Source organism: Alligator mississippiensis, chromosome 1, assembly GCF_030867095.1.
Source record: "Alligator mississippiensis isolate rAllMis1 chromosome 1, rAllMis1, whole genome shotgun sequence".
In the NCBI taxonomy this organism is placed as follows: Eukaryota; Metazoa; Chordata; order Crocodylia; family Alligatoridae; genus Alligator; species Alligator mississippiensis.
In genome coordinates, this window is record NC_081824.1 from 478,008,642 (window position 1) to 478,032,063 (window position 23,422).

The 23,422-nt window shown below is 60.1% G+C and overlaps 1 protein-coding gene across 5 annotated transcripts in view; it reads left to right on the forward strand.

Annotated features, from left to right (window-relative positions):
• ARAP1 (ArfGAP with RhoGAP domain, ankyrin repeat and PH domain 1) overlaps positions 1-23,422 on the forward strand; it is a 70,843-nt gene that overhangs the window by 17,013 nt on the left and 30,408 nt on the right. For 3 of the 5 annotated variants that reach the window (XM_059723063.1, XM_019481886.2, XM_019481926.2), the window contains exons 2-6: positions 4,804-5,591; positions 17,972-18,108; positions 19,652-19,719; positions 21,107-21,210; positions 23,188-23,355. In XM_059723063.1, coding sequence (XP_059579046.1) covers positions 4,885-5,591; positions 17,972-18,108; positions 19,652-19,719; positions 21,107-21,210; positions 23,188-23,355 — 1,184 coding nt within the window. In that variant the 5' untranslated portion in view covers positions 4,804-4,884. Of the gene's footprint in view, positions 1-4,803; positions 5,592-9,843; positions 10,642-17,971; positions 18,109-19,651; positions 19,720-20,373; positions 20,713-21,106; positions 21,211-23,187; positions 23,356-23,422 lie in introns of those variants that run through there. The other 2 variants (XM_019481957.2, XM_019482000.2) reach the window with 2 other exon arrangements.

Genomic DNA, 23,422 nt, shown 5'->3' on the forward strand with positions numbered 1-23,422 from the left:
CTTCAGGGCAGGGCAGGAAGGTGATGCAGGTGAAAAGAGCCCCCCAAGGTCCTGGGATCTGGTAGCAGAAGGATCCCAGAACAGCTGCCTGGAGTTGGGTTGTTTCCAGGAATATCTGTAGGCTGGAGAGGACTCGGGCTGGGCCGTACTCTTCTGCTGCTGCCGGTCAGCTCGTGCTTTGCAGAGGGGGGTGAAGGTGCGGAAGGGGAAATGGTTTTTGTCTGCGATCACTACTGGCTTTGTTATCGCACTGCGATGGTGTCCGTGCAGCGTCGCTGCCATTGCAACATGCTGCCATGGCCCCCTCTCAGCAGGGCTTGCTCACCCTGGACTGCCTCTGTGACCCTGCAGGTCCTGGGAGGGGACACCCCCCTGCAGATGTTGGCATTGCTGTGGGAGGGGAGACCACAGAGGCTGCAGGCGATAGGGCAAGTGTGGACAAACCCCACGATCCAGTGGCGGGTGTCTGGGGTGTCGCCAAGTCAATGGAAGCAGGAAGATGCAGAGAGAAAGGATGTCGCTTCTCCAAGGGAGAGGAAAAAAGGATGTTGCATCTTGACGGGACTTTTCAAACTTTCCCAGAGGTGGGTTTCTTCATCCAACGTCAGCGGGTGCAGGAGCCTTTGATCCACAGATTTGCCCCCAGCGCGGGACTCGGGAAGGTGATTTCTTAGGAGAACTGGCAAGGTCACGCTGGACCTGAGGATGAGCAGGACCAGAGGCAGGAAAGCCCAGGTTGGTGCTCATGCTCCAGGCAGGAGGTTTTGCTCAGTCCCCGTCACAGACCAGAGGTTTAGATCTTGGTGTATCGGCATTCATCCCTTGGCAGCAGCCTTTTTGAGCCGGGGTGCTCCAGGGATGACTTGCTCATCCTGCCCCGAGTCCCGCTGGCTGTCTCGGTGCTTCCTGCCAGGGGCTGGGGCTTTGCCGGCAGGTTGGACAAATATGGGATGGGGATGACCAGCTCCACACCGCTGCATTTTCACATCTGGATCTATCCTTCTCCTCCCTCCTCCTTCTCTGTCTCCGCACAGCGGGAGGATTATTCTGTCTCCGGCCCCATCGCGTGGTAACACTCATACAAGCCGCTATCTGTGCAGGACGCCTCGAACACGGCTCATTGGCGTGTGGGACTGGCGAATTATCCCTGCCTGGAGAGCTCCTGTGATACCGTGATATCCCAACAAAGGGGACAGGTTGTCATTGCCTGTCCCAGGGCTGGGATGCTGCCCTTGAAGTCTTGGAGGCTGTGGCTTTGTTTGAGTTACATTTGAATCAGTAATTAGGCTGTAAAGACCAGAGGACCTCCCAGGGCTGCTCATCCCAACAGGCCAGTGACGTGTGGTCTGCTCAAGGCAGGGACCCCAGGGCCCTGCTATGGTTTGGATGCCGGGCACTAGCTACCTCTGCCTTTATCCTGCCAACACCCAATGAAACCCCCTTTTCCCTCAGTACGTTGGCCACTGCCACGTCTTGGCTTGCTCCATCCCTGCTGCAGGGTACGCCGGGGACACGAGCACCTGGGCTGCTTGCATCCCTATTCCCGTGCACCGGGTGTCAGCCCTCGGCACACATGCATGCAGGGAACCCGGGCGTATGTGCGTGCCCATGCGATAGTCTCCGAGACGCTGTGCAGCGTGGACCTAGGACCTGCGGTTTGTCTTGCCTGGATTGCTCCGTGCTCTGCTTGGCTTCCTGCCCCATCTACTGGCATGGCCTGATACAGCCTTTTGGCAGGGCACCCTGGGCTGTGCTCGGTGCCACCTTGTTTTAAGCCAGAGGCGAAAAACACTGAGCTGGAGCTGAGCCTGGAGGCTGGGGCTGATATCAAAGCAGCCTGGCTGGGATAAGAGACCCCCGGGGAGTCCAGACCCAGCCAGGGAAGAGCTGCTGGGCTGAAAGGGCTGGCCGAGGAAAGCCAGGGAGGGGTGGCAGGTGGCACGGGCCACGAGACAAGGCTGGCACCCAAGTGCCAGTGGATCCGTGCAGAATCCCATAAGCCCAGGTTCGAAGTTGTGCATGCCGTCTACATGCTAGCATGCGCCTGCTCTAATGCCATTGCAAGGGCACGGCATCTCTTGGCCCCGCAGCTCACAGTGCAACGTGGTTAAAGTGCCTGCAGCACCGCAGAGGGGATGCATGTGCCAGAGAGCTGCAGTTAGCAGGGTGGAGAACAATGGGAACTAGGCAGGGTGGTGCGGACAGTGCCGTGTGCTTGCTCGGGTTGCTTAGGTGATGTTTGCCTGCATGCATGTTCCAGCCAAGGGCACAGCTTCTTCCAGTCCCAAGGAAGGGCACCGAAGCAGGGTATTTCCAAGTGTTTCTTTGCCAACATCCTTCCCAGCAATGCTTCTCTGTTTTAAATACAAGCCGGACTTCTCCTCTCATCACATGGCTCGGGAACTGGGATCTGGAGGAAAACACCAATGGAGATGCATGATGCAATGGCAAGACTGAGGCTGCGAAAGCAGAGGCAAGTGCTGACAGCCCCTGTCCAGCCAGGCACGGCCGAGGGAAGCAGGCGAAACAGCAGAGATCAGCTCACCTGCTCCATGTCCCTGGACTTTTAATATGGAGCATGATTAAGCTTTGGGATGAGCTACCCAGAGCCAAGGGGCTTCTGCAGAGCTCAGGGTCTCTGAGGGAAGCACTTGGAGGATGTTTTAGCCAAACCCCAGATGCTGGCAGGGAAACTGAGGGAACACAAGGTCCCAAGATAGGATGGTTGAACGGTTCCTCCCGGCCTCCTGTGCAATGAGTTTCTGCACCAGCTGCTGGTAGATAAGTCACGCCTCTGGGAAGCAACTTGCCTGGAGCCGGTGGGACCGGAGAAGGAAACCCCAGCCCCTTCGGTGTCGGTGGATCCAGGATTTCTCCACCTTGGTCGGTGCCCCCGGTTCCTGCCGCCGCCTCTGCTGGGAGGAGAGCACACCCGAAGCCTTGCGTGACCCCAGATGTCACATAGATGCCAGCTCGTGGTTTTCTGCTTAGGGGAAGCGGCAGCTGTTAAGTCTCTTCACCCGTCCGTTGCCGCTTTCCGGTGTCGGGAGCAGGCGGGTTGACCCCGGCTACCTGGGTGGGCCTGCTGGCTAGCGTCTTAGCTACCTGCTCTGGCCACAGCTACCTGCACGGGCAAGTCCCAGGGACATCAGGGCTTTCGCTTCCCACTTGCTTCAGGTTTGCAAGGCCTGGCAGCGCGGTTCTTTCCCATGCTGGCTGGTGACGGCAGGGTCCGAGCTGCTCCATCCCCTCCCGCGTTCACTTGCATCCTCGTTCAGCCCGATGGAGGCTGTCTCTCAACCTCCCAGTTACCCCCCGGGGTGGTAATTGCATGCTCTGGGGAGCCAGGTGCAGGCCCGCAAGGGAGTCTCAGCAGAGCGGCTCTGTGCCACGCAGCTGGGTAGGGGCGCGTGGGCTCAGTGCCAGGCGTGCGTGGAGCAATGACCCCGCACGGGGTGGCAGACAGGCGGTCTCTTCCTCTTGCACCTCCTGCTGATTTCTCTCTGGATCATCTCTGCTGCCTGGCATGGGAGGGACTGGGCCAGATCCGGGAGCCTCTTCGCAGGGGGCTGGGAGGGGTGTCACTTTGCTCCGGGCTCTGTGCAATGCCGCGCTGGGTCCCCTCTCTAGGACCCCGTCTCTCAGCTCTTCGTGTGGCCCCTGCCTCTGAAACACCCCAGCTGCGTCTCACACCCCGCTGTCCCCATGGTGCAGGCAGGCACAGGGATGCTGGCACGCTTGGAAGGTGGTGACGCATCCGGGTCTGTTGTGCCAGGGGCTTTCTAGCTGGGACAGTCCCAGGGGCCAAGCAGGAGCAAGGAGCATCTGCACAGGGGCCTGTGGTGCTCACCCTCTGAACCCATCCAGCAAGGGCTCTGGACCAGCACAGTCCGCTCTTGCCTTCCCAGATGTAGGGGGTCGGTGTCTGCCGTGGGTGGAGAGGGCAGCTAGGGCATACCCCAGCCAGCCTGTCCTCTGCCCCCTCCTCCTTTCCTCCGCTACCCACATACCCCCCCCCGTCAGCGTGGAGGTGCCGTTTCACAACACGTTCTCTGCGCCGAGGTGAAGCATGATGAGGGGAAGTTCTTCCTTCCCTAATCTGCTCTGTGGCCTCTTGTGTGGCCTGGGGTCAATCAATTAATGCTTTTTGGAGGTTAAGGTTGGAGTGGCTTTATGGCCAAGGCTGAGGTTTGCTTGCCGTACACGCCGGTGTCTGCGTGCAGGTACCTAAACCCGCGTGGTTGGGGAGTATGGGGACGAGGGCAGCAGAAGAACCTGGGACCACAGGAACCTGGACCTTTTTGATCTAGGCTCATCTTGGCAATACTAGCCGTGAGCATGATACGGAGGGAGCAGAGAAGACAGAGGGCGTGAGCTCCTAAATCAGGGTAACTTTGCCCAAGCAGGGGGAGAAACCCTCAGAAAAATCAAGTGGAAAACTTCACCCATGCCAGTTACACCGGTTTAAGTGTAAAACCGGTGCACACCTGCTGTGCACACCTGCTGTGTGCACGACCCCGGGATAGCTGCCCATCTGTTCATCCTTGATCCCAGGGCGGTGCACACCAGTGCATAAAACCCACATGAAGCAGGCTGTGCTCCTCTGCCCGCGTTGTTGGTGTCGTTGTGCCTCAGTTTACCTGTCTGTAAAATGGGGGTCACCATCTCATGGGAGTTCAGTGGGACTAAGCATGGCCTCTTCCCGGTTTGGTGGCACCGTGCAGTGCTGGGGAGGGCAGGGATGCAGCAGGCTTCACCCCTGGCATGTGCTGACATGAGCTTTTGGGTCTCTCTCCCCTGCAGGCCCGGGAGCCGTTCTGAATCCAGCCCGGCCGAGGGGGAATGAACTGAGGTGGAGCAGGCCCCGGGCGGCCCCACGACACCATGGCAGACGGGGACTCGCTGCTGGTGGCCGAGTGGCTGATGGCCCTGCACCTGGAGCAGTACACGGACAACTTTGAGAAGAGCGAGCTCTGGAAGGTGTCCGACTGCCGGGGCCTGACGGACGCGGCGCTGACCCGCCTGGGCATCGTGCTGCCCGGACACCGCAAGCGCATCCTCTCTGGGCTGCACAAAGCCTTCGCCGAGGCGCCGCCGGCCGGGGAAGCCCCCGTGCTGCCCGCCCGGAGGCCGGTGCCCATGAAACGCCACATCTTCCGGGCCAGCGCGGGTCAGGCGGAGCAGGACGTCAAGGGGGACCCTACGGCACCAGCCTGCAGGAAGCCGGTGCCCATGGAGCCGGAGCTCCCCTCCGGTCCCGGCTTGGTGCCCCCACCCATCCCGCCCCGGGTGGGCTGTCGCCCTCCGGTCAAGTTCTCCCCTCCGGCACCGCCCGTCTTAGCTGAGGTCCACTCCGCGGTCCAAGCCGAGCCGCCCGACCTCAGCCCTCCGCCCCCGTCCCCCCTGCCCGCCATGGACAGCTCGATGCCGGCGCCAGCATTTGCTGAAGGGAAGGGAAAGCCGCCTTTGCCCCCTCTGCCAGTGAAGCGGCACCAGCTGGGGGCCAAGGCCATGTCCCAGAAGCTGCCTGAGTTGCTCAGCCGCCCGCCCGTGCTGCCTCCCCGGGCCGTGTCCCAGAAGGTGCCCTCCAGGTAAGGCTGTGCTTGAGGGGGTTGGTGTCTGGGTCCGAGGCCAGGGCTGAAGGGCGGCGTTGCTCAGAGCCAGGTGGTGAAGCCCCCTCGCCGTGATCATGGGCTATGAGGAGCCCTGGCATAGCCCCTTCCTCTCTGCGATGGAGAGCTTCTGTCTTTGAGCTGAGCTCAGGATCCCTAAGGTCCCTGCTGTGGGCAGCTCCTACATCCCCTGTGAGCTGGCATGGGGAGGAAATTAGCTTCCCTTGGGTACCACAGCATGGCACTGACTTGGGCATCCCAGCTGGAGCTGCTTGTGCTTCCCTCTCCATCCCAGTGCAAGCTTTGCCAGCCCTAGGACACCTGGCTTCTCTTCCTGATCCCTGCTCTGTCTGCTTGGCAAGGTGGGGGGATGCAGACCCCTGTTTGTCAAAAGCGTGCCCTACCTGAGACCCCTACGACCTGGTGTCCATGCCCCCGGCTGGCTGCTATCGGCCAGGGGGGCAAGTGCCTTCCCGTTCTGCAATGCAGGTGGCAGAAGGGCTCCAGCAAGGCACCCCCAGCCCAGAGGCTGCCCCAGCCCCTCTCCTCCTTCTCCCCCATTGCAGGTGGGATTAGCAGAAGCCTCCATGACCCTCAGCAGCAGAAGGTGACGTGTAGTGTAGCTCAGGTAGCAGAGAAAGGCTTGGCTTATGGGGCTGGTACGGTGCCTATTGCAGGAGAGGCTGGCACCCCTGCGGCCCTCCAGGAGGCAGGGTAGTTTTGCACCTTCTAGCCCAACTAGACCAACCCAAGGCACAGCTCTGATGCCTGGCTGCTGGGTTTTCTGTGGTGCGACAGGTCCCTCTAGTGCCGAATCAGGCAAGTGCAACCTGGAGGAAAGCCAGGAGCATGCGGCAGACATCCGCTTGCTTCATCTCACACCCTGGCTGAGAGCGGGTGCTGCAGGAGGGTGAGCAGGGCATGTCCAGGAGGACTCCCACCCCCCTGCTCCTCTCTGGCTGCAAAAGACCCCTTTGCTTGCAGGCAGTGTTGGCACCCAGCGGGATCTACTCTGAAACGCTGTGAGCTTTCCCTTGCTGTTACCCGGGGGAAAGGTCAAGCACGCTTAGCGTGGCACGCACCTCTGGAAACATGTGGCTGGGCACAGGCTGTCCGCTTGGGGCTGGCAGGGCACGGGGCACGCACGAGGCACTGCCGTGTGGAGTACTGGAGCCTCGTCAGTCACAGAGCACGGGGCACAGCCTGCAGTTGTGGGGCTAGGAGGGTGCTCAGGGCTCGTGCAGCATGCAGCTGGAATAGCCTGGAGCATGGGGTGGATAATAGGGCTCTGCAAAGCTTCGGATCATGATTTGGATTTGGAGATGATTCGGATGCCGAATCTACGAATCCAAATCGAATTGCAGGAAGCTTTAGGCTTTCTGTATCGATTCACAAAAGATTTGGAGATTTGGCCATAGGGTATAATTGGGGAATCAGTGAAATATCTATAACTTTGTTGTCTTTTGGCTGATTCAGAAGATAGTAGCCTCTGCTGAGAGCATGAAGCCTGCCAAGTTTCAAGGTGATAGGTGCAGGGGTTTCTGGGAAACTGCACCTCAAAGTCCTGAAAGCAAAACTCATGTTGTGTGTGTGTGTTAAGTCACAGTGGGGTGAAAACTGCAGGGGTGGTGGCCCTTGCAGAGGCCACAAAACCTGCCAAGTTTCAAGGAGATAAGTGCAGGGGTTTTGGGGGAAAGTCTTGAAAGCAAAAAACTCATGTCATGTGTGTTAAGCCACAGCGAGGTGACAGCTGCAGGGATGGTGGCCCCTGCTGAGGCCACGACACCTGCCAGGTGTCAAGGAGATGGGTGCAGGGCTTCTGGGTTCAGGGGCCTTGCACCTCTAGCTGCTGACAGGAAAAACTCGTGACATGGGTGCTTGTGCAACTATATCTGTGTTGGGGCATGTGGAGTTGGGGGGGGGGAGAACTACTGCAGGCCTGGCTGGTAGGCTACTGTGTTACCTACCAATCAATCATGATTCACTCAGGGACCAGCTCAATACACAGCAGCTAGCTACTAGATAACGAGTTAAGGAGCAAGGATTAACACCTACAAAACCACAGACTAAGGAGAGGAAAGAATCAATACAGAGCCGAACTGCTTCTGCCTCAAGACAGACACAGTTGCACGAGCACCCATGTCACGAGTTTTGCCTGTCGGCAGCTAGGGGTGCAAGGCCCCAGAGCCCAGAAGCCCTGCACCGATCTCCTCGACAGCTGGCAGGTGTCGTGGCTGCAGCAGGGGCCACCACCATCCCTGCAGCTGTCACCCCGCTGCGCCTTCACACACGCAGTGTCACCCATGTCACGAGTTTTGCTTGTCCGCAGCTTGAGGTGCAGTTTCCCCAAAACCTCTGCACCGATCTTGAAACTTGGCAGGCTTCGTTGCCTCAGCAGGGGCTAGCAGGCCTGCAGTTTTCATCCTGCTGTGGCTTAACACATACACGTGATGTGAGTTTTTTGCTTTCAAGACTTTGAGGTGCCGTTTCCCCCAAACCCCTGCACCGATCTCCTTGAAACATGGCAGGCTTTGTGGCCTCAGCAGGGGCCACCATCCCTGCTGTTTGACCCCGCTGTGGCTTAACATATACATGTGACATGAGTTTTGCTTTCAAGAATTTGGGGTGCAGTTTCCCCCAAACCCCTGCACCTACCTCCTTGAAACACGGCAGCAGCTATCTCCTTCATGCCTATCTCCTTCATGCTCTCAGCAGCAGCTACCACCCCTGCAAGTTTTACCTGAATCAGACAAAAAACAACAAAGTTATAGATATTTCATTGATTCCCCATTATACCCTATTGCCAAATCTCCGAATCGGCTCCAAGGCTTTGGAGCTGATTCAGCCGAATCAAAGCGGAAACCGATTCGGAGCTCAGAATCGAATCGCTGGCATCCAAATTGGCCGAATCTGAACCCGAATTGAATAGTTCCCTATTGGCATAGGCCTAGTGGATACTATTATAGCCCAGGAAATGCAGTGGGTGCTTGGTGCTCAAATGGCTGGGGGTGGCGTGGGGCCCGGGGCTGGCTGCATGCTGCAGGGGCATTACTTGCTCCTGCCTGGACATCGGGTGCAAGGGGCTGCCCAAGTCTGTGGGTCACGGGCACAGTCACCTCTGCTGGCTTGGGCAGAGGGGGCTTGCCCAGACCACGGCCCTGTAGGGCACTGATTGCAGGAGACTGATGGGTCTGGCTGGCAAGGAGGGAGCTGGGGTCAAAAGCCATGTGGCTTTTGGGAGTCCAAGGGCTGCGTTGCATGGGACACTTCAAATGCACTTAAAAGCACCGGTGCCCGCCTGTCCAAGCAGGATGGCATGTGCTACGTGTGCTCGCATCGTTGCAAAGCCATGCCTTGTTGGGTGAGGAGGATCGTGGAGCAATGTCAGACAGCTCCACAGAGATAACACCCTCACTGGCAGCCCCGGAGCTGGGACCTGCACCCCGCTGAGGGGGCCATGGCCCCAGCACCGCATGGGAGTCTCAAACCAATGCAAGTGGGGTTCATGGGGTGAGGCTGATAGCAGCTGATCTTCTGTCTCCTCCCTGAGGCCTCACTGGAGCCAGCTGGGGGCTCTGGTGCTCTCGGCTGATGGTCAGTCCCAGCTCCGGTTCTGGACTCCAGTGCGGAGACCAGTGATCCTCGACCGGAGCCAGCATTGCGGTGTGACCGCTTGGGCTGCGTTCGATCTCTTGGTACAGCACGGCGATGCTTGCTGTCAGCTCAGAGCCGGGCTTTACCCCAGCCCCATAGGAACTGGAAGCGCATGGGGACTTTCCTGGCCTGGCCCCCTGCGGGGTGGATGCAAAGACATGTTATCCATTAACAAGGCAGGGGGACCGGGGCTGGGTGACTCACCGCAGGTCCGACCAGGAGCACGGTGCAGGGCAGTGAGGGCTGAGGTCAGCGGCAGCTGCGGGCACTCAGCATCTCCCTCAATCTAGCCCCTTAACAGCTTGCAAAGCTGGGGCATTGGCTCATTCCCAGGGCTTTGTCCCCCAGACAGATGTTAGCATCTGGGCAGAGCTTTGTTGGGCAAATCACAGGGGGCTGCATCTGGGGAAGGTGTCCCCACCGCCGTGAGGCAGGAGCAAACAGGGCGCAGCACGTCCAGGGCCCTGGGCCAGAGCGGGGCAGAGCTCAGGGACCTGCGGGCTGGCTGCAGCACCTCACAGCAGCACTGGGGACCCAAGGCCTGGCTCCCAAGGTTATGATGGATTTAATGGAGCTTTTTGCTGACTTGAGGGTCAGTGGCAGTCTCCAGGTCCCCCCGCTCAGGGGATGGTGCTCTGTGTATGAGTCCCCTCCGGCAGTCTCGGATGAACCAGGTGCTCTTCTTCCTCTTCGTCCCAAACTGGGGCATGCCTTGCTATCCTGCAGCCCGTGCCCTAAGCGTGAAAATTCCCCGTGCTCACTCAACTATGGGTGCAAGGGAAATGCTCCCTGGGGCTGCGGTGGGCAGGGCCGAGCATTGCACCGTGCACCTCTGCAAGATCTTCCATCTCCTTTCCAGCCCAGCTTCGGTTCCTAGTCCCTATAGGCTTCCAGTCATAACAACGCCCCCGGGTACCGGTCCGGCTACCAGCCCTTTCAATGTCTTTATTTTTGTTCAGTGTCAGCCCCTTTTGGCTCTGCCCCTCGCTCTCCATGGTAGCTACCCTGTGTTGCCAGACAGCCGCTGAGCAGCTCGGGGCATGGGGCACGCAAAAGCCTGGGGACCGGGAAGGATGCCTCGGCCCCGGTGGATGCTGGGTGGCTTGGGGTTTTTTCTGTGCTATCGTGGGTCGGCTCTCGGAGGAAGTCTTTCTGCGCAGAACGAGCAGGAAGTCCTCGGAGAGAAAAACCAACAGAGAGGTTTGTGTGCGCTGAGGGGGACTTTCAGGACAGCCCATTCCTTGTGCGGTGTCGACTGCCGGGAGGGGGCAGGTTCCCATCCAGCCTCCCGAAGCCAAGCATAAAAGGCTTATTGTGCGAGGCCCTCAACTGAGCCGAGGCGCCAGGGCTGGAGATCACACCGCTGCTTTCCCAGGTAAGCCAGCAGCGCAGAGCCCCAGGTCTCCCAGGCCCTTTTCGCAGAGCTGGCAGGGACCCCCAAGGCTTCCCTTGCACCCCCTTTCCCACCCTAAATGCTCCCCCCTCTGCTTCCACTTGCCTTTGGGGTGCTCTGAGCCTCGGTGGCTTTGCCCATCTCCTCTGCAGCTGAGCCGCCGGACGGTAGAGCGAGGAGGTGGGCTGCTCCGGTCCCTCGGGGGCAGCCGGGCACGGCGGGTCCCCAGTGTGATTCTGCATTGGTCCCATATGGTGCAAGTTTTGCTCCCGCCTGTGGCAAGGTTTGATTCCTGATTGCGTCAAGCTGAGAGGGAGATCATTCGTGTTTATTGCCCCCCGTGGCGGTGGCCGTATCCTGGATGCTGCAAGGTCCCCGCTCGTGCCTGGGGGAAGCAGGACTGGTAGGACTGCGAGGCACCAGGGCTGACTTTCCTCCTGCCATGCAAAAGCTGCAGCTAACCCCCAAGCATCCTGGGGACGTGCAGCCGGTCCTTGGCTTGCCCGGGGTCTCTACTGAGACCCCCAGCCCTGTCCAGAAAGGGCCTCTGGGAGTGCTGGCGGCGTCCCACCCTGCTGCTCTGTGCACTCGCTCTCTTTGCAGACCGCCCCGGGGTGGCTTTCCTCCTTCCGGGTTCAGCCTGTTCCTTGTGTCCCCTGGCCCGTTGCGGGGGGCTGATGGTGAGCGGAGGGGGCTGAGCAATGGGTGTGAGAGCACAAAGGGAGCTCTGTTCAGGGCCGCATACCACAGACAGCGTCTCGTCAGGCGGCTCGCTCCGGCCCCCTGTGCTGTCTGCCTCTGTCTCGCTGCATCCCTCCAGGGCTCGGCTGAGCTGAAGCTTGCAGAGCAGGCAGGGGGGGTCTCCGATGGGCCAACAGACAACATTTCAGCTCCCTTTGCTCAGGCCTGCTAGAAATGACTCCAGCGCCCCATAGGCCAGCAGCAGCACCGAGCCCTGGCTCTTGCAGGGGTGCGATGTCCCAGGGATGCAAGGCCCAGGGAGCCCAGCGGGCAGCATATCCACTGCCTCCATCCTTGCCCTTGAGCCCCCTTCTGCAGCAGCCCTGGGGGACTGAGCTCAGCCCTCTGCTTCCTCCCCTCCACTCCCAGGTGCATCCTCCCACCCCATGCCAGGGACTGTGCTGCTGGCAGCTGTGACCAGCCCAGGACTTTTGGGTCAGGCCGGTCTTGGGGTCAGTCAAAGCTTTGACCGTCCGGGTAGCCAGGGAGTCGGGGTTTCTGTCCTCCCTCCCCGCCTTGTCCCCGCGGGGTGTTACAGCCAGCAGGATGCTTGCCTGTCTTCCCGAACCCGTGCGCCCCTTATACGTGGGAGATAGACAACCCCAGAGCAGCGTGTACATGGACCCAGAACCTCTGAGGGCAGGATCAGGCCCATCGTGTGCCCATCTCTGCCACAGACTCCCTCCAGCCTTGGTCAAGTCCCCCAACCCTGCACCCACCTCTGCAGCGGGTTGGATGGGCCTCTGACTTTGTTGCTAGCAGGGAAGCAGCTCTCCCAGGGCAGTGGCAATTGCTGTCCCGTCCACGGTGCAGATGGGGAGATGGAGGAGTGATGTGCCCAGGGTGAAGTAGGGAGCCTGTGGCAGAGCCCACTGTTAGCCACGGCCCCTGGGTAATGCTTCGAAAGGGAGAGGCCTGGCGGGAGAGGGTAGCTGGAAGCTTAATTTATTTGTGCTCTGAGGGGTTTGGCCAGGGGATGGCAAAGCACCCTGGGTTGTTCATGTGCAGCGAGACCGCACCACTCCCCCGGGGCCTGGCGTGGGAGCCGGTGTCACCAACATCTCCCATCCTCACTCACATCCTCCTCGTGACTCTCCGCCCCTCCGACTGCTGAGCCTTTCCTCTGGCAGCGAGGCAGATGGTTAGCAAGGGCTTCTGGCTGGCTGGGCTCTTCCCTGTTCGGGGGCTGGTCTGTCTCGTGTATCCGTGCTAAAAGGCAGAGGTGCTTAGTAGGGGGTGTAGCCCTGGCAGGGTGGGGAGACCCTCTCTCAGCACCTGCCCTGCAGATAACAAGAGTGAAGATGGTTTTTGGGGCTCCCCAGAGGCCTATGGGGCACGGTGCCTGCTGATCCGGAGGGTTGCAGTCCCAGCGACGGGGCTCCCGAAGCAAACCCCAGCAGCGTCTGCAAAGCCAGGGGGTGAAGGCAGCATGCAAGGAGGGGCTGCACCTGGGCTGCATCTTGGCCGCGGCTGTGGGTGACTGCCGCTGTCAGTCTGAGCCGTGTGGTCCCTCCAGAGGAAGCCCAGGCGCTCAGCTCGCAGGCGAGGATGTGCTCGCGCGAGGGGTTATGGGTGCTGCGGGGAAGCCGAGCTCTTTCCCCCTCCTCTGCAGCCACAAGCAGGGCTGTTGTGTGCCTCGACTGCCCTGCAGAGACCAGCAGGCTGCATCCTGAGCTCATCATGTGCTGGCCTGCCTGGAGAGCCCAAGGCTCACGGGGCTGATCCCGGGAGGTGGTATGAACACCTAAGCAAGGCACCGCACCCAGCACCGCGGCCAGCCTGGACAGGATGGGGCCGGGTGCTGGGCCTGCTGACCAAAGCATGCAGCAGCCTGTGTTCATGGCCCAGAGTGCTCTCCTGGTCGCCCCCTTCCCCCTGGACATGCAGCCCCGAGGCCTCCTGGCCATGCATGCACCACTTTTCTCTACCCACTGAGGTGACTGGGTCCAGTCCTGGGGCCACACTGGGGCTAGGATCCCTGCTGCTGTCCACGGTGCCTCTGGACAGCATCCTCTGGGGATGCTGAGGACAGCCCCAATGCAGCGGCTGCATCTCTAGCCCAGGACTTGGCCGGCTCCTGGAGATCCTTTCGGGTCTCTCTTTCTTTCCTGCTAATCTCAGTTCTCCTTCAGCTCTGCCCAGGGCCGGAAAAGGTGTTTCTTCTTTCCCCTTTTCTCCTTGTCACCCTATCCTAAGCGTGCCTCTGTCCCAGCTGACTGGCCCCAGGTGGATGTGAAACACCTGAGAGCTAGATGGGGCTGTGCACACCCATTACATTGCCTAGGGTTGGAGAAGGGGAAGGCTGGCATGGGGAACTGCTGTGCCCTGCGAAGCCTGGAGCCCGAAAGCTGCTTTAGAAATAGCCGCCTGTCCAGCCTGGCTTTGCTGGAGACTGTCGGCTTTCTCTGCCTAAGGGAAGGGCGGGTGGACCGAGGCTCTCACAAAGAGCTGCCTTCTCCCAAGGGCTTCAGGCGCCTGAGTTATGTGGAGCCAGTTGGAACAGCAAACAAAAAGCCTCAAGAGTTTTAAGTGACACTCCTCAACCCTCTCACTATGTACCCATGTCTCTGCCGTCAGCCCCCAGTCTCAGAGATGCCCATCCAGGATGCCTGGTGTGTGCATCCCCTGCCATCAGGATGCCCAGGGCTGCAGAATAGGCAGGGGAAAGTGATAGGAAAGAGCCCCTTTCCAGTAGAAAGAGGGCAGGAAACCCCACTTCTCCCCTGCGGCTTGCCGGTGCTTGAGGGCTGGATGGGAAGCGGTCTCTGTAGGTGGCAGGATGCTGGGCTGACCCTCCGCACATCATCACGTGCTGATGAAGCAGACACGTCATCTTGCCGAGCACGCCTGGGCCTCAAACACGTTTCCACCACTCATTTCTGGTGAGCTTCAGGCGCCTCCCTCACTCACGCCCAGGCCTGGGGAAGGACAGCTGCTGTGTGAGCATCTCTCTCCGGGGCAAACATGACTTTTGGTCCAGGCTGCGTTCCCAAGGTTGCGGGAACTACCCCAAGCCCCCTAGGACCTCTGAGCCACCCATGAGCTTGGGGGAGCCCCCGTCTGCATCTGAAATGCTGCCATCGTGCAGTGCCCGTGAGATGCTGTGGATCCGGATTCCTGCAGTGCCCCTCACCGTGGCATTCGGGCACGTCATGATGCCTGAGGGCAGTGCTGAGTAGGCTAAGGGGCTTGGCCAAGGCCACCCAGGGAGCATGTGGCAGAGCAAGAGAGGGAATCCATAGCTCCTGAGTCCCAGACTTGCACCCCGATGGGGCCAAGCTTCACCTGAGCCCGTGCCAGCTGTTGCAGACTCAGCCACCTCTGTCCGAGGCTGGGTGCCTGGTGGGGGGGGCACAACATGGCAGGACAGATGCACCCCCACCTAGCTCAGCTCTTCCCCCTGACACCAGGCCCAGGCTTGGCCCACAGCTGCAGGGAACTGGGTCCTGATGCTGGGATCTGGGACCGTTCTTGCTGGGCTCGGGCTGCAGGGGCAGGACAAGGCTGAGGCAACCCTGCCTGCGTGGGGCTAGCCAGCTGCTGTGTCAGCGCGCTCGTTCTCAAGGAATCGGATAGTTTCTGTTTTCCTTCCCCCGGTGCCACCTCCTCTTCTCCTTCCTCCTTTTCTTCTCTTCTTTACTTTCCTGGGTCCTTCCTGCCTGCCCTCTGGGCAATGGCAGGGCAATGGCCCAGTGGGTAGCATGCCAGCACGGTCCCCATGGATGCACCCGAGTAGGCAGAGTCGGAGCCAGGCTGGGTCTCTAGCAGTGCTGATGCCTCGTGCTGCCTTTCCCCCCTCCGGCCCCAAGTGAGCGTGGCTTTGTCTCTCTCTGGGGCCTGCTCCCACGAGCCACGGCTTCCTCTCTGCCTCTGCTAACGTGGCGCCAGCCGTCACAAGCCCGCAGCTCGGCCCCAGAAGCCACCGCTTCCTGGGCTCAGACGTGGACTTCGGGAAGCCGACGCGCTAGCAGCCATGATGTGTCACACGGGGGTTTGCACGGCCCCAGCGGTTTCCACGAACTGCTCTCCCCACCCCCGCCCGGCCAGCTCCTTCCCCCCTGCACCCCACAATGAGGAGGAGAGAGACCTGGGGCATGGGGCAGGGCAGGAAGCCCACTATAGGGTGCTGGTCCCCAAGCAGGGACCCAGGCAGGGCAAGGGCATCATGCCCAAGCTTGGTCTCAAAGGCCCCCAGCATCCTGCAGCCCAGGAGGCAGCATGGTCCAGTGGGAGCAATGAGACTTGGGGTACGTTCGGGGCTCAGGGGCTGCTTTGCCTTACGCTGTCTGGAGCTGGTCCGTCCTGGCCAGAGCTCCCTGCACCCTATGATGGAGGCACCAAAAGCATGTGGGCAGGGTGTTATGGTAGCCCAGCCAGCAGGGTGCCCTCTGGGTGCAGGGTGGGTGCTGGCTGCCCCTTGCTGCCCCCCCGGGGCAGGGTGGCTTGGGGTCTCGTTTTGGTGATGGCTGTAAAGGAACCAGCCCAGGGAGGGGAGCGGCTGCCGGGGCCAGCAGAGTCCCCCCTTGCCCCAGAGCCTGGATGCACCTTGTGCAGAGTTCAAGATGGGGACAGCAAATCCCCCTCCGCCCGGTCCCGCTGTACTCCAGCCCCCGGACCAGAGCCAGGAGCGGGCACTCGGCATGGGGGCAGCTGCAGCTGGCTTATGTGCTTCAGGCTCAGTGAAAAGCTCCTGATGCCCCTTCTCATGGCTGCTGTAGCAGACCCCCAGCTTCCCTCCACCCCCGGCCTCCCAGGAGCTCCTTATGTCCTGGCCCTTTGCAAATACCCTTGAGCAGCCAGCCCAGAGGCTGTGGTGAACCCCCTCCCTTCATGGAGGGGCTGGTGATTTGGGATCCCACCTTGGGCTTTTGATTCTTGCTCCATCCAAACTTTAAAACTGGCAGTGTTAGCAGCGTTTCTATCCAGGCAGCACATTGCCGTCTCGCTGATTCCTGCTAATCTCGCTCCACTCCACAGGTGTTAACTACCATCTCTCATCCTTTTTAATGGCCTTGATGTGCCACCATTCAAACTTCCTTTCCTTCTGCAGTGTTGCTCTCCTTTTGCCATTCCTGGCCACTTGTACAGGCCACGGCCTCAGTTTCCCCTATTGCAGGATGAAGCTGTTCCTGCTCCCTGCCGCCACAGAGAAAAGCCCGTCTCCATCCTCTGTGCCATCGCCCTTCAGGGATTTGAAGACTGTGATCAAATCCCTCCCCGCTCTTCTCTTCTCCAGACCCAATTACCCAAGTGCTTTCAGCCTTTCCTCCTCAATCTTGTCTCCCAGGGCCCTGATCATTGTTGTTGCTTTGTATTGGGCTCTTTCCAACCTGCCCACCTCCCCCTTGAAGCGCAGGGCCCAAAACCGGATGCAGGACTCTGGGGGAGGCCTCCCGGGTACCGAACAGAGAAGAAGAATAGCTGCCTTGATTTGCTAGTGAAGGGTGACAAGGGTTTTCATGGCAGCCGCCCAAATCTGAGCCCATGAGTACAAAGATCTTGGCAGCCAGGTCCTTCAATGGCTCCAGTTGCACCAAGCATGCTCCAGCTGCAGGGATAGGACTGGGGCAGCGACATCTTTACACATCCTGCGTCTTTGAGGCTGCGAGAGCTTTGCCTTGCACCCGGGCAGAGGGGGTGGAAGGAGGGAACAGTCGGGCTGGCGTAGGAGGGTGAATGGGGAGAGGTGGAGGGCCCAGGAATAGGGGCATTTGTGTCTCCTCGGGGCCAGGTTTCTAGACGGCTGAGAACCCATGGCTCTGCTCTCCGCTCCTTCCTGGCAGAGAAGAGGATCGAGTCATGCAGGGTTTTAAGGCCGGATGTCTCCTTCCAGGCCCTCGATATGGGTGAGCTGTTGTTCAGGGGTGCTGAGCACCCGCATCCTATTGCATCACATTTTGGAGAGACTGGCCCTTGCTGCAGCACCGAGATAGATGTAGACACCTGCCGGAGGATGGAAACGCAAGCTTTGGTGGCTTCTCCTGTGTCCCGCCATCAGGGACAGGACCCATGAGTCCTGATGCAGCCCCTGCCTCTGTGTGTGCACCAAACAGGTCACCGAAAGGCACGGCGAGGGTCCCTTTGATCCTGTGCCATGGTGGGCTGGCCAGGCCATGCAGGGCTCTCTGTAGTTTCATAGTCTGTAGGGTCGGAAGGGACCTGAGCAGATCTTCACGTCCAACCCCCCGCCGTGGCAGGAAAGAGTACTGGGGTCAAACGACTACAGGGTTTCTTCTGCTGGGCTTATGCCAGGGGAGGGGGACTTGCCTGTCCCAGTAAAGGACTGTGGGAGGTGAAACCAAGGCTGGACCGGCTGGTGACAACAAGTCATAGCGGAAGAGGCAGGGGTCGATCCCTGGTCCTGGCAGCTCATTCCCATCCGTGCCGTGGCATGTGCATGGAGCCTGATGCTCAGATTCAGGGTCCTGCCCTCTGGGTGCAAGCCTGCACTCCTTTCTTTTCACTCTGGCGGTCTGGGTAGACACAGCTCCCAGCCCTGGGTTTTTAAGGGAGGGAAAGGAGGGGGATGCATGGGGCCAGTGTGACATGGGCTTGGTTTTTCTCCATGCAGCTTTCTGGCAATAGAAGAGCCAGCATCCCCCAAGACGGTGCCCAGTGCCCCACCTGCCCTGCTGCCCCGGGTGAAACCACCGCAGCTCCCACCCGAGCTGCCTGCCAAGCCGCCCTTGCTCTTTCTGCCCGAGTTCGGTGAGTGTGCGCGCACCTGGCTTTACCCTGCCCCAGGTAATGGGGTTCTCTAACATGACCCTCCAAGGCCTCTTCCCCCTTTGCAGAGGTGCTGCAGTCACATCTGGGCGATAGGCTGGGGGTTTTCCCTGCACGGCAGAGAGGATGACTGTGGTGTGGGACATGGCAATGGCTCTTGCTCTCTGCAGTGAGGGCCTGGGCATTCCTGCCCCACGTGGTGATGTAGCACATCTGCCCCACGCGGTGATGTAGCACATCTGCATGCAGCAGCATCCTTTCCTTAGCAGAGCATCCCGGGGAGGGTCTCAGCCAAGACATTGCCCAGGCCAGGGGATGGGAACCAGTGCCAAGAGGGGGCTGTATTATTCACGGACAGGTTGGAAGCCAGGACGCCTGGGGTCTGGTCATAGTGAGGCCACTGCCTGGCTTTCTGCACTTCCTTCTCTGAGGCCCCTCATTGAAATGCAGCTGAAGGGGCCTCATTAATGAACCTCCTCCTAGAAGCCCAAAGACGACATGGAGAAGCAAATGGGTCTAGTTCCCTCCCAAAAGGCAGCTGTCAAACAAGCTCCTTCCCCCTTCCCACGAGCGTCCAGCCAGCCCTTTGTGCACGGAGGGAAGGAGAGCGCTCCCCATCCGCAGCACCTTTCCTCCCAGCCCGCTCCTCTCCTCCCTCCGTGTCTCTCACCTGGTGCTGAAATGCAGCCACCTCTGGGGTGGGAAGCGCTGGCTGCTCTGCGGTAGCTGAGCTGTCCCGTGGCTTACAGAAGGCAGTGCCAAACTGGCCGCGGGATGTGTTGGGGTGGCAGGTGGCCGGGGCCTTGATTTTGCCTTGGGGATGGCTTGGTCAGGGCAGATCAGGGGGCTAGCTAGGGGTAGATTGGGTTCAGTACCCCAAGATAGTGCCTGAAGGGGCAGCTCTGACACGGAGAGTGGTTCCCCTTGGCTGGATGTGCCTTGGGCTTCGTGCCCAGGAGCCAGTGAACATCCTGCTTTGCTCTCTCTGGACTCTCCTCTCCCTGGGGTTTCTGAATGCAGCCTTTGAAGAAGGAGCTTGCAGGGGGTTGGAGACACCTGATCCTTCTCCCTCTCTTATCAAGCATCAGCTCAGGCCCTGAACAAAGGAGAAACTTCCTTAAACTTCTCTGTAAACTCAGGAGAACAATGGCCTTCCTCTTTGCCTCTCCCTGCCAGTCCCTCCCAGCCCCTGCAGAGCCTGATTTTAATGCTAATGGGGCTGGAGAGTGGAAAAGGCACCCAGGAAGGGCAGGCCAAGGCAGCATTAGCATTCAGTGGTGCTCGGCTAGGCTGGGAGATCGGTGCCAAGACCCCAGGGTGAAGCTGGCAGCTGGCACCAAGGTCAGGGGAAGCTGGGAGAAGGCTCAGCCCCTCCCAAGCATTGCGGAGCCACCTCTAAGGGAAGGGACATGGGCAGGGTCATACAGACAGCAAGTGGCAGAGCCACGTCCCACGAGGTGTGTGGCCAGCTCAGGTCTTCCCGAGCCAGCGGCATTCCTCATGCTCCCTTTGCCTCTCCTTGCAGACGACTCGGACTATGAGGAGCCATGGGAGGACGAAGTAGTGGCTCCGGTTGGAGACATGGCTGACAAGGTGAGTCTGCCCTTCTGACTCGGGCTGGGGGTTTGGGCCGGCTTGCAGTCCTTTCCTGCTTCAGTTCCTTCCAGGAAGGGAGAGAGATCAGCCCCTGGGCTGGGTAGGGGTTGTAGGAGGTGATCCCACTGCAAGCATCTCCTGTGCAGTGAAGCTTTCCTTGGAGACATCCTTGAGGTCCCGGCCTCCGGTCCCTGCTGGAATACCCTCTGTTTCTATCTCTCTCTGGTCCTGGGGTGAAAGCACAAACAGGGGTTTCCCTTTCAGTCCAAATCTGGCTAGAAAAAGCCCTAGGGAGCCCTCACGGGACAGGAATGGAGCTCTCCGGGCAGCCTTAGTGGTGCCATCGCCTTTCCAAAGAAAGGGTGGCAGGGGCTGGTTGTCCCCACAGAAATGCAGCCACCTCTGGGTCCACAGCACCAAGGCAGGGCAGGAAATGGGGGTGTACATAGCAGCAGGATGAAACCACAGGCCACGGGGCATCGTGCGCCAGCTTCTCTCTGTGGGCCTGGCGTGGGGGCAGTGGTGGGTGGCAGCAAGTAGTGCATAGAAGAGCCGGCTTTCCGTGGGCTGCCAATAGCTTCGGCCATGGCAGGGCACCGGTTGCCCCAAGCTGCATGGGCCACAGCTAGCTCCCCTGCTTCCCACTGCAGGCCCACAGGCCGGGGCATGTGGGACCTGTTTGGCTACATGCGGTTGGCGCCGGGCTGCCAGCGGAGGGGAAGTGCAGCACTTCTTGGCAAACCCCAGCACAGCGATGGTGTGGCTATAAATAAATGTGTCCGTCCCGGCTCGGCCCCGCCTCGGCCCGAGCTTCCTCATGCTCCGAGCTCTGTGCATCCTGTGGCTGGTTTGGGCAGAAGGACTGGGACATGCCCTCCGCCCTCGGTGCCATATACTGGCCCTGTTTGCCGGGGCCTGGCTGCTAAGGGTGAGGACCATGTGTGGCAAGCTGGCTCTCAGCCCTGCCCCAGGGCTTCCTGGACCTGCAAGGTGGGCACAGCTGGCACCCTCTGTCAAAGCAATGCCCGGGGCTGGCTGGGAGGAGTGGGGTGCATGGCAGGGTGGGTGAGTAAGGGGCAGGTGAAGGGTGGGGGGGCACTAGCAAAGCAGCGGGCATGGGCCTGGGACCAGGTTGGTGTGGGCTGCAGGCCAGAGGTGAGGGGCACCATTGTGAGCCCCTTTTCCTGCTGCCTGTCCTGCTTCCAGAGCCCTGCCCATCCAGGTGCCCCTGGTGCTCTCTTGCACCCTTATCCAGGCAGAGCTCCCCCTTGTCCAGGCAGGCCAGGTGGGTCCCTGTGATGCACGGACCCTGCAGTGCCCGCTCCATGCCCTGGGGGAACGGGGCCAGCCCTGAGCACCTCACTCCTTGCGGCTCTCTCCACAGGGGGAGGCTGAGACCATGAGGGAGTTGCCGCGCACTGAGAGACCCAGCAGCCTCTTCAGCGATGATGAGTTCATCGAGGAACACTACGAGCCTCCTCCTGCCAAGTACGGACCTCCCTGCACACCTGTGTGCATGCATGCGTGTGCTGGCGGGGGACGAGTGCGTGTGTGAGCATGTGTGCACAGGGGATACAAGCGTGTGTGTGCGCAGGCAGGGAATACATGTGTGTGTGAGTGTGTGTGTGTGTGTGCAGGTGGGGGACAAATGCATGTGTGAGCATGTGCACAAAGTGGATACAAGCATGTGTGAGCATGTGTGTGCAGGCAGGGAATGCATGTATGTGCGTATGTGTGCAGGCAGGGGACGAGTGCCTGTGTGAGCACGTGTGTGATGTGGATACAAGCCGAAGTGGATGCAAGCATGCGTGAGTGTATGTGTGCAGGCAGGGACAAGTGCATGTATGATCATATGTGCAAAGGGGATACAAACGTGTGTGAATGTGTGTGTGCAGACAGGGAATACATGTGTGAATGTGTGTGTGTGTGCAGACAGGGGATACATCTGTGGGTGTGGGTGCAGGTGTGTGTGCTCAGGAGCTAGACGTGTTTGTGTGCATGTGTGTTGATGTGTGTGGGCAGGGGATATAAGTGGACATGTGGACACTCAGGGGCTATTTGTGTGTGTGTTCCTGTGTGTGTGGGCAGGGGGTGCAAGCATGTGTGAGCGGGCGGAGAATATGTGTATGTGTGCATGTGCACACAGTCAGGGGCTAGAAGTGTTTGCTTGCATGTGTGTCCACGTGTGTGGGCAGGGGGTACAAGTGTGCATGCATGTGTGCATGTTCCCGGGTGTGTGGGCAGGGGATACAAGTGTGCGTGAGTACATTCAGGGACTATTTGTGTGTGTACGTTCCTACATGTGTGGGCAGTGTGTGCAAGTCTGTATGTGTGTGACCTGTGCCCATGTGCGCAGGCAGGGGATGCGTGTGTGTGTCTGAGTGTGCACACACATCTGCCCCCCAGGCTGCCTGCGGCCCCAGGGTGGTAAGCTGAGCTGGCACAGGCCCATCCTGGCGCGGCGAGGCCTGACTGGGCCCCAGCGTCTTGCATGAGCTCGTTCCCGACACACGCCCTCCGGGCTAGGCACCACTCAGAGCAACCCTGGCTTTGCCCCGAGAGTAGGATTTGGCCCTTTCCCCACCAGCCCCAGCCCCGCTGTGGCTCTGAGCTGTGCCCATCATGGCAGCCAAGTGTCAGGCATTTCCTCTCAGCCGCTCTGCCCAAAGGGGAAGCGGAGAACAGCGTGGCTTTGAGGGAGCCCGCAGGTGGCATCCCCAGGCTCTAGCAGCCTGATCCCATTCTTGCCCCTGTGCCAGGGCTATCCTGGGCACCCAGAAGCTCCCATTCACTTCCCAGTCAGCATCATTGTCCCTTGGTGACAGATGGGGAAACTGAGGCAGCCGGCTGGGGAAGCACTTGTCTCCCCCGAGTCCTTTAGGGGTTTAGTCCTGTAATAAACCTGGCATGTGCTGAGCCCCCTGAGAGCCACAGCTGCTGCCCTCCGCCTGCCCGGGCTCCCATTTCATGAATGTACAGTGCCTTGCACCGCAGGAGGCCCACCTGGCTGCCTGAGCTGCCGTCAGACAAGTGAGAAATAAGCAGCATCCCTACGTGTTGCAAGGCAGTGCAGCGGGGCGCTTTACCCCAGAGGCCGCTGGTGCCCAGAGCTTCTGGCATCCTGCCTCTGTTTGGGTTTTTTAGGCTGGGTCCTTGGCAGAGGCAAGGAGGTCGATGCCAGGTGCTGCCCTTCCCGCTGTCACCTTGCCCGCTCCCTCCCCCAGATTTAGAAATGGCCTCCTGTCTCCTGGTCAAACATTACCCCAACGAGCAGGACCTCGGGCAAAGTCTGTGCCGGATAGCAGGCATTTGCATTTCTGCGAAGGGCTCTGTGTGTGTGCACGCAGTGTTAGCCCACTGGGGAGGAAGGGGCTGCCCTGGGCCCGGGGATGGGGGGTAAATGCAAGCTGGGGACCCCTTTTGTGAGCCCACCGGCTGGCTGACCCCGTCCGCGTCTCCCCGCAGTGGAGGCAGCTGTTGGAGTGACTACGGTCTGAGCACCCTCCAGCCCAGTCCCCGCCTGTCCTTGGGCAGCTCCAGCTGGAACAGCGGCAGCATGGACGTCTCGGACCCCCTGGCCCAGCTCACGCCCATCATCAAAGCTGGCTGGCTGGACAAGAACCCTCCCCAGGGGTGAGTAGGGGTCCCCAGGGCCCAGGCGGGCTGGGCTGGGGGGCGATCCTCCCTCTGGAGCTGGGGG